We start from the raw sequence: 10,550 nt of genomic DNA, 5'->3' as shown, positions 1-10,550 counted from the left end.
CTCTTAGATTTATTTTATTTATATGATCACACTGTAGCTGTCTTCAGACACACCAGAAGAGGGCATCCAATCCCATTACAGATGGTTGTGAGCCACCATGTGGTTGCTGGAATTGAACCCAGAACCTCTGGAAGAGCAGTCAGTGCTCTTAACCACTGAGCCATCTCTCCAGCCCCTTTCTCTCTCTCTTTTAATTCTTTTTATTGGTTTGGTGATGGAGGAGTCTAGTATGCCTAAGTTCCTGGAGTTGAGCCTAAGCACAATATTATTTGGATGCTAATAACACACACACACACTACCAGAAGCAATGGCACTGGGATGACTCCATTGTACCAGTGTCTGAATGCATAAGCGCCCATTGTTTCAAATCAATCATAGTTGACATTCAATGCTCATGATGTCCCGGACACCAGTTGATTCCTATCTGTAGCAGGGGCTGACATTATCTTTCCCAGACAGACAGAACCCAGATGAATCAGGCAGTTCTATCAGCATTAACAAGGGCGTAGCAGCACCACAGGTGTCTCTGGGGCCTGGGTTTTATTCATGGTGAGGTTAGAGCATGCAGACCTCAGGTAGCCAGTATGGCTCGTTGCCCTTACTTCCATCTTAAGCCTCTTCTGGGATTCTTGACAGGAACAAATGAAGTTTCCAGAGGTTGCTCTAAGGGCAGTGAGCATCATGCTAATCTAAAAGAAAACATCACTGATCCAAACAAGGCTGTTTGCTGGTTTCTGGTTGTCTTATGACCAATTCCTTCTTCATGCTCTGGCTGCCATCACTGAGTGACTTTCCCTGGACCCTGAGACAACAGTGTGTTCCTAGAGGCCTTTGATGCAATTTAATCAGCATAAAAAATGCTGTGCTTGGAGTGGTGGAGAGACTGAGACAGATCATGAGTTATAGGCCAACCTGCATTATACAGGGAGCTCCATTTAAAAAACAATTTTTTGGTGGGGACAATCGGGCAGAGGGGAAAGGGGTGTCTTGGGAGAGCTGAGCCTGGTGTCTTAGTTACTGTTTTACTGCTGTGAACAGACACCATGACCAAGACAACTCTTATAAGGACAACATTTAATTGGGTCTGGCTTACTGGTACAAGGTTCAGTCCAGAATTATCAATCAAGGCAGGAGCATGGCAGCATCCAGGCAGGCATGGTGCAGGAGGAGCTGAGAGTTCTACAACTAAAGGCTGCTAGGTTGAGGGTATTTAAGCCCATCCCCACAGTGACACACCTTCTCCAACAAGGCCACACCTCTTAATAGTGCCACCCCCTGGGCCAAGAATATACAAACTAACACACCTGGACAGGGAAGGACCTATAATCCTTCAGCACTTCCAGGGGATGGAACAGTCTAGAGGGTTATTTCTGTCCTGATGCTTGTGTTCCCTCCTTCCTGAGGACAGCCAGGCTTTGTTCAGGCCTCTGCTGCTATGGAGATGGCATGGGTGAGACTCAAGCCCAGTGTGTAGTGTGATAACACATTCCTTTGGGTAACTGTGTCCCAGGGCTAGGTGGCATCAGGGACTTGTGAAAGATTGGCAGGGCCCCCAGCCAACCCATTTCTGCCCTGGGCATTTCAGCTTCAAGCATGAGCAGTGACAGAGGATGGCAAGGTCTAGACTCACACAGGAAGAGCCAGGATGCAGGTCCCAGGTGGGCCATGCTTCCCTGTGGAAGGGATGCTCAAGTTTGGAACAAGGTAGGTCCACACTGGGCCCTGGAGACAGCCTGACTGGGAAGCTGGGGCCCTAGAATGGCCTGCTAGTTGTAGTCATCCTTGTCTGGCCTCCGCCCTCTGCACACCCTTCCCTCTCTCTTATCAGTCTGTCTGATCCAGCCTCCTACAGCTGTGCAGGTTGCCCACTGTGTGAGCTTTCCTGGTAAGCTAGGAACTGAATTTAAACTATTCATTAGTCCAGGCTGAAGCTGGGAGAAGCCATGGGGTTTTTGGTTTGTTTGTTCTTGTTTTTTTGTAATTCATACTGAAGAAGGCAGATGTTCCTCTAGGGTATTGGCAGCCCCTCAGAAACCTTTCTCTTCCTCCTTGACTCCCTCTTTTAATGTCCCCTCCTTGAGGAAGCCTGCCTCATTACTTGCAGATGGACCCACACCTCTGACGAGGGAGGATTAAACCAGTTAGTCTTCTGCTCTCGTCTGTCCCCTCTGGACTCAGCATTCCAGGTGAGCGCTAAAGTCAGTGACTCACAAATGGCTCAGCCAGGAACTGGGTGAGGAGTGCTTTATTCTCACTGCTGGACAGAGGCGAGACAACAGCCAGGGCCCTGGCAGCAGCAGGTAAGTACCTCCCAGCCCAGCCTTTCCTTTTGGCATGGCAGCTGCAGGCCACTTTGGGAGACAGGGTGACAGCCCTCACCCAGGGGGAGCAGCAATGGGCAGCAGTAGCAGCAGGTCATGGTGGGGTTGGGAGTGTTAGTCTGGCCAGCTGGTGCTCATCCCATCGGCTGGTGTCTGATGAGGACAGGGACCTGGACAGTGAGCTGGGGACACTGAAGAAGCTCAGTCGGCAGTAAAAACACGACTGGAAATGTCATCAAGGAGCCAGTCGATGCCAGGCAGCAGATCCTCCCCTGTGACGGCACTGCAGCCCTGGATGCGCCAGTGGTGGCTGCGGATGGAGTCCAGCTCCAGGGCCTGGGGACAGAAAGGACCAGGGAACCAGCTGGCCTCAGCTTGTCCTTTCCTAGTCACCCAGTGGGTGGCTCTGAAGCTACACACTGATGCCACTGTCAGTGACATAAAACCAGCTTGGGCTGCCGAGTGTGTGATAGGAGCCAGGCATTTTGCAGGGAACACAGGAATAATTTCATCTCTTGCTAAGGCATCCTGATCCAGAGATGGTGTGGTTCATTTTGCCAAGGAGGGAATCCCATTCAGAGACTCTACAACCTTCCAGACCATACAGCTGGTCACATCTACAATACAGTAGTACACTGGGGGAGGGGGGATAAAACCTGTCTTAAACAAACGTCAAGATTCTAAGCCTGCTAGAGTGACAGTTAAGATGTGCCATGGCTCTAAGGCTGGGTTAGCATGACACACAATCCTTGGCGGGGTAAAGAATGAAACCTGTGAACCCACACAGGGAACACAGGAAAACTCCCTGCATTCTGGCCATTGGAATCCTGTGAATGATCTAGTGACAGGTTGGCCTCCTCTCAGATTGTGGGGCACTCTATGTTATTAATCATCAAGCTTCAGTGCCCCGCCCAGGCCTTGCCACAAGGCAGGAGCTAATAATGTCTTTTAATACCAACTATGAGCCAGGCACGGAGGTGCATGCTTGAACTTCCAGGCAGGAGGACTGCTGTTCAGTTTGAGACCAGCCTGGGCTACACAGTGTATTCTAGGACAGCCTAGGCTATAGAAGCTGTCTCAAAAAATAAATTAAGCAATAAGACTGGACTTTGGGGGTAGCTCAGGTAGAAGTGCTTGCCTAGTATGCACAGCTATGGGAGCGATCACCAGCACTGCAGAAATGGACCTGGTGGTGCACACCTGTGAGCCCAAGAACTTGAGAGGTGGAGGCAGGAGGATGAGTAGTTCAAGGATTTTCCTCAGCTTCCTAGTAAGTCTAAAGCCTGCTAGGGCTGCTAAAACCCAGTTTCAAAAAACCAAAAAAAAAAAAAAAAAAAAAACAAAACCCCAGTAAAATTAGAAATAATAATGTAATAAAAACCCTTCAGCTTCACTCACTGGGCCTGCAGCAGGGCCTGACTCACCTCCTGAATAGCATTACAGGACAGTGCTCCAGGCAGGTCCTGCTTGTTGGCAAAGATGAGGAGGGTTGCTCCAGCCAGGCGCTGGGGAAAGAGAAGATGGGTTGGGGGTTGGGGGGGGCTTAACTTACAGCTTGATCCTTTCTACACAAGCCATGAGGTTAGTGGTAGGCACACGGGATCAGGAACAGAGCTCTGGGTCGTGGGGGAGGCCCACATGGGGTAGGCAGAGGACAGGGCTACAGATGCTAGCTACCGCACAGTGGGCACCTCTCTCTTCTAAGCCTCAGGAAGAGGTGTTGCCCACATGATCCCCAAGCCCTCTGTAGCTCTGGCCATGTGCAGAAAGCATAGGCTTGCTGGTGGCTGCCCTGGGATTCTGGGATATAACCAACTGCCCCGCCCTCCCAGCTCACAGAATCCTTAGGTTTTACTTCCGCAGACTGCCCTGGTGGTGTGTCTCTCTACTTATTCCCCTTGGTGTGCTTGTCTTTGGAACCTTGCCTTGTGCAAAGAGAAATCTACCTTCTGACCCTATCCCTGCTGGGCCTTGACTCAGCCTCTGACAACAGTGACTTCTCTAGACTTCTCTAGACTTTAGAAGGGGCTCAAGTCATATCAGTGGATTGTGTCTGTGTGAGCCTACAGTCCCATGCATCCCTGTAGTTCCCATACAGCCATTAGCAACTCCCTCTTACCCTCTCAAAAATGCCCTGGCCTTCAACTAACTGAAATGTGACAACATGATCCAAGTTCCGGGACAGACAGAGCACACTAAGGGAGAAATGACAGTGTCTAAACAAAACTAGCAGCTTAAGAAAGTGGTAATGTCTCAGCATGGCTTAGTGGTGCCCAACTGTAAACCTGGCACTCAGGAGCCAGCCTGGACTACATAAGGAAACTTGATCTCAAACACCTACCCCAACCCTGCTGCCAAACAAAGAAACAAATTCAAAACAAAAAAACAAAACAACAAACAAACCAAAAACCTGCCCAAACAAATGAGTAGCAAAGCCAATAATGAAGGAATGTGGTGGCATACACCTATAATGATATGTGGCACCCACATCAATTTGGGAAGTAGAAGCAGGTGGATCAGGAGTTCAAGGACAGTGCCAGCCAGTTAAGGCCAAATTGAGATACAGAGTAAAACTCTGTTGCCAACAAGTCTTTTGATCCAGACAACAACTGGCAAGATTAGCCTCATTATTCCTTTAGGAATATGTAAGTTAAGGCTTAGGGAGGTTATGTGTCTTCCTGAAGCAACACAAGGTTAGATTCCTGTGCAAGCGTCACTGCCTCCCTGAGCTTTGCTGGTGCCCTAGCCTTGAGGTAGCCCCATCAGCAATGGAAGAACTCAGGGAGGTGAATCAGTGAAAGCAGAAATATGCATCCAGGTCTCAGCCCAGGGCCCAGTGAGTGAATGAATGCCCTCCCTCCCCAAGTGTCCCAGTAAATCATGGCACTTGTGGCAGGTGTCTGGCCTGGCTGCAGGTGGAAGCCCAGGGCACACCTCCTCCACCAGTAGGCTCTGCAGCTCCCTCTGGCAGTCCTGCATGCGCTGGCGGTCAGCGCTGTCCACCACCCAGATGAGGCCATCTGTGCTCTCAAAGTAGTTCCTCCAGTAGGAGCGCAGAGACTTCTGGCCACCCACATCCCAGATGTTCAGCTTGAATCTGGGAAGGAAAGGGCAATGAAGGTCAGGTTGGTCCTGCCCGCCCAGCCTCCTCCCAGCCTTACAATGGCCCTCAGTGACCCTACTCACCCCCGGTGTTCCAGGGTCTTTATGTTGAAGCCCAGGGTTGGGGAGATGGTGTCCACATCTTCTCCATTAAACTTCTTGAGGATGGTTGTTTTGCCAGCATTGTCCAAGCCACTGGGGCATATAGGTTAAGGAGATGTCCCTGAGCTCTACTGGAGGACATGTCATCACACTACCTCCCTCCGAGGGACTAGTATTTTCCTACTGTATGTTGAAGCAAGTTGAGCACATGCCTGAACCATAATTGGCTTGAAATAAATGTGAAAGTATGAAAATAGAATTCTGTCATATCAGCCAACTCAAAGTAACTTCATTTACCCATCAAATATTGGGTGCCAGGCCCACTCAGCTGTTGGTGGACAAGGACATCATCCTTATGAAACCTAAACACTAGCAAAATGACTAAATAATGGGGCTCAGCAGTAAAGAGTGCTTGCTGCTTTTACAGAAGACCTGGGTTCAGTTCACAGCACCCACATGGTGCACAGACATACATACAGGCAAAGTTCTCACATGCATAAGTAAGTATTAAAAATAGTAAAGACTGGGGCTAGAGAGATGGCTCAGTGGTTAAGAGCACTGACTGCTCTTCCAGAGGTCCTGAGTTCAAATCCCAGCAACCACATGGTGGCTCACAACCATCTGTAATGGAATCTGATGCTCTCTTCTGGTGTGTCTGAAGACAGCTACAGTGTACTTATATATAATAAATAAATCTTTTAAAAAATCATTTAAAAAAAATAGTAAAGACTAAATAAAGCAGAAGAGAAAGTTGGGTACTTGAAACCAGTGAAGGCCATTCCTGGAGGAATGGCTTTCAGCTTAGGTACCAGATATGATTCTGTGGGGTCTTGGGGCCCAAAACAGGCTCAGTCTTTTGAAGGACCAAGGAAAGTGTAAATATCTAGAGGTGGCAACTACCTTCATGTGTTTCTGGAATGATCCGCAGCCTCTGTTGCAGAGAACAAACCAACAGCAGGTGAGAATGTGAGGCAGCCAAAGGCTGAGCTGAGCTGAGAAGGGACCTCTTCCTGCTCACAGGACTCTGGCCAGTGACTCCCACCTTTGAGAGGCATGATCCAGTACCTCTCACCTTTCCCAGCCCAACTCTCATCTTGGAAAGCCAGCTGATTACCCTGTTCTCCTGTCCAACACCATCCTCTCTTCCATGCTTCCTCCTCTGATTATCAAACTCCCACCTCACGTGCTGCAGACAGAACCCTGTTTCCACCCACTCCCCCATCATCTGCTGAGTCAGCCAGCTTCCTCTACAGTGCAGCCTAGCAACAGATGTTTACACTCAGCTGTACCAACCTCCATCTTTTTGCTTTTACTATTTTGTTTTTGCTGGAATTCCATGTAAAGCATGCTGGCCTCAAACCTGGGGAGGTTCTCTAGACTCTGCCTTCCGAGTGCCAGAATTACAGGCACCTAACACCATGTTAGACCTTTCCTGCATTTTGTTTGTTTTTTGAGACAAGGTCCATATAGCCTTGGCTAGCCTGGAACTTGCTCTGTAGACCAGGCTGTACTCAAGCCCATATACTCACCTGCCTCTGCCATCTGAATGCTGGGATTAGAGGTAAGTGTATGATACCATACATGTTTTTTTGCTTGTTTAAAATATTTTGAATTTTTGCCTACATGCCCACTGAATCAAGATGAGGACATCAGGATCCCAGGGCTGAAGTTCCACAAGGCTGTGAGGCACCAAGTGGGCCCTGGGCACTGAACCCCGGTTCTATGGCTCTTAACCACCATCTTTACTTGCTCTCATGCCTCCCAGAGCCTCATCTTGTCAGGTAGGCCTCAAAGACTTCCTCACTGCTCTCTACTGCCAGGTGGCCCATCTTCTGCTCCACCTTGACACTACCTTTCCTTGGTCCTCTCCCAGATCCCATCTCTGTACGCCTCATGTGACTTCACTCAGGTGTCATTTCCAGGCTGATGGCTGCTACCTATCTGCCCAAACAGTCAGGGATGGTGTCTTCCTAGGAACATGCAAGTGGCTCCTTATCCTTCTGATTACTCTGGCCAGAAACCAGTTCATGCTTGGCTTTATCTCCCTCATCTTGTTCTCCCACCCAGCACCACTGTCATAATACCCTCCTACTTCCACCCCAGTCTAAGCCACTAGTTTGTGCGCCTTTCATAGTACAGCTGCCTAAATGGTCCCAGTCCATGGGCTCGCCCTCTCTCCAGTCCTTTCTTCTCTACTTTTCTTGACTGTGCCTGTCTTATCCTCCCCCAAGGCCTTGGCACTTGCAGGTCCACTGCTTAAGTTTTCCCAGATATTCTACTTCCCTTAAGTCTTTGACCATTGCTCTCTACTGATACAGTTACTATCTTGCCATGGTCTCTGACCATTTGTGGACTATATTCTTCTCTGCCCACACTACACATTTTTTGCTTTATCACTTTTCTCTTCCCTTTCATCACAGGATATCTGACACGAAGGTTTTTTCGTTTCCCCGTTTTACCGCATTCCCTAACAAAGTAGGGAATCTAATGAGTAAGTGTCTTTCTCAGAATTGTCCAAAACACACGCGAGTGGTAAAGTTCTAAGTGCACATTAATTTTCCTTTTCTCTTCTGCCACTCTGTGGCCTGGCACAGTGCAAGACAGGTACCCTAAGTGACAGTTGGACCTGTGGCCAACGAGTCCACGCCTACCCGTAGAGGCCTGGGCGGGTCCTCAGGACCCTGAGATTCTGACTCTAAGGGATCCACCAAGGCCTACACCCGTGGATAAAGGGGAGGGGGTCTGCGCCGGGGAGGAGCAGGGCCCACGCTCGGGCCAGCGCGAGCGAGCGTGACGTCCGAGTCACCACCACTGCGTCGCGCCTCGCAGTAATACTGGAGTCCCCAGTCTAAGCCCGGTCTTGAGACCACCGGGCTGCCCTTTGGACGCCACCCCCCGTTCCAGAGAGTGGTACGGCCCGCCCCGACCCCGCGCCGAAGAGTGGTAGCGCCGCGTGCGTGACGCACCACCGGCAATGGGTACCCACGGCGGCCGCGCCCCCGCGCCCGGCTCCGCCCACCCGGCGGGTCCCGCTACCCTCGCGACCACTCTGACACTCGAAGGATACAGCATGAGCAGCCGCAGCTCTCGCTCTTTCTGCTTCATCTTCTTCAGAATCGTCAGAAGCCCCATGATCCCGTAGCCCCCTCCCGGCCGCCGTTTCTTCTAGTCCCGGGACCCCGCTCCCGCCTCCTATTGGCCAATCTGGTGTTTGGTTCCGCCTTCGTCGTCACGTGACCACAGGAGTGCAGGGCGTCGCCCCCTAGCGGCGCAGCGGTGAATTTGCGGCCTGCTGCGTTAACCCTTCTCGGGAAGGCTGAGGGTTGACAAGGGAGAAGTCCCTAAGCCTTCCTCCTTCAAGGTCCGGTACCAGAAGCTGACTTTCTGGAGCTGTATCTCGTTTGGGTAGGGAGTATACCCGCGAAGAGATTCTGAGCTAGGAGTCCAAACCTAGTTTCACAACGAGCTGATGAATCATCCGGAGACCGTAACATGGCTCGGACCCCGCCGCCCCCATCTTGTGACTTCCATTATCCACATTTGCGACAGTGACGACCGAGAACCCGATGATCCTGGTCCGGGACTCTGTCAGAAATGGCTCCGTGGGTTCAGTTGAGGGTGATGACTGCCCCTAGAGCCATTTCTAAATGTGCTGGTAGTATGGACTCCTTGGGTTGTTTATAGAGTTCTAAGCTCCCCGCAATGCGGGAATCAGCCCCGTACATTGATTGTCTAGGACCCTAGACAGTTGAGGAGCTCTATTCCAAATGTTAGGATAAAATTGGCAGGGCGTGGTAGTGCAGAGGTCAATCCCAGCACTAGGAAGGCAGAGACAGGAAGATCTCTGCATTCAAGGCCAGCCACAGCAGACAGTAAAGATACACTGTCTTTTTTTTTTTTAAGATTTATTTGTTTATTCCATGTGTGTAGGTACACTAGCTGTCTTCAGACACACCAGAAGAGGGCATCAGATCTCAGTACAAATGGTTGTGAGCCATACCATGTGGTTGCTGAGAATTGAACTCAGGACCTCTGGAAGACCAATCAGTGCTCTTAACCTCTGAGCCATCTCTCCAGCTCTCTCTTCAGGTTTTTTTAAGACAGGGTCAGGCTGGATCTGATGCCCTCTTCTGATGTGTCTGGGGACAGTTACAGTGTACTTATATATAATAAATAAATCTTAAAAAAAAAAAAAAAAAACCTGGAGCCCGACTGGTGCTTAGCCTCATGGCTGCTGGCACGTAGTAGGTGTATAATCAGAATATCTTCAATAAATTATTTTGACCAAGAGTTCTTTTTAAAGAAATATCTTACTTTGCTGGTCATGGTGGTACATACTTTTAATCCCAACACCTGGGAGGCAAAGGCAGGTGGATCTCTGAGTTTGAGGGCAGCCTGGTCTCTATAGATATTGAATTCCAGGACAGCAAGAGCTACACTTACTGAGACCCTGTCTCAAAACAATCATCATTATTGTTGGCATTAGGACAGCTCCTACCCACCCCCAGCGATGGTGCCACCCACAGATGACAGGAACCTGGCACATCCATTGCCATGGAAACAGCCAAAGCATTCCCAGATGTTGGTTCAAAAACCCACCTTCACCTGGGAGCAAGTGACATCACTACCCCTATAAAAGACTGAAACCCCTCCTCCTCTTCCTCTTTTTTTCTTCTGTTCTCTTGACCCTGGCTCATGCCCCTTCCCTGTTCTATTAAGCCTCTCCACGTGGAACTGTGTTGGTTTGGTGTGGTTTGTCCAGGCATGAGCCAAGAAATCTAATTAACAATTTTTATGGTGTGTAAATTGTGTGTGTGTGTGTGTGTGTGTGTGTGTGGCTGTACACACCACTGGAGGACAACTTTGTGCTGCCCATTCACACTTTTATGTGAACTCAGAGCATTAGACTTTCTCAGCAAGTGCTTTTTATCTGTGAGAATTCTCACTGGCCAAAGAGTTAGTTTCTCTTCTTAGTCCTCCCCTTCCATTATCTTTCTGAATTGTAACAAGGTCTCAGACAGCCAA

At 49.7% G+C, this 10,550-nt stretch overlaps 1 protein-coding gene across 1 annotated transcript; it reads right to left on the bottom strand.

Moving 5' to 3' along the window:
• Window positions 1-1,331: 1,331 nt before the first annotated feature.
• ARL2 (ARF like GTPase 2) lies at window positions 1,332-8,725 on the bottom strand. The gene is made up of 5 exons (XM_080913523.1): window positions 8,593-8,725; window positions 5,508-5,618; window positions 5,256-5,418; window positions 3,746-3,826; window positions 1,332-2,657 (listed from the first exon to the last, which is right to left on the bottom strand). The coding sequence occupies exons 1-5, from the start codon at window positions 8,655-8,657 to the stop codon at window positions 2,523-2,525; spliced, it is 555 nt and encodes a 184-aa protein (XP_080769649.1). The 5' UTR covers window positions 8,658-8,725; the 3' UTR covers window positions 1,332-2,522.
• Window positions 8,726-10,550: the final 1,825 nt, after the last annotated feature.

The sequence above is a fragment of the Micromys minutus genome, assembly GCF_963924665.1.
Source record: "Micromys minutus genome assembly, chromosome: 2".
In the NCBI taxonomy this organism is placed as follows: Eukaryota; Metazoa; Chordata; class Mammalia; order Rodentia; family Muridae; genus Micromys; species Micromys minutus.
Note: the sequence above shows the minus strand (reverse complement) of the source record. Positions and strands in the feature narration are given on the sequence as shown.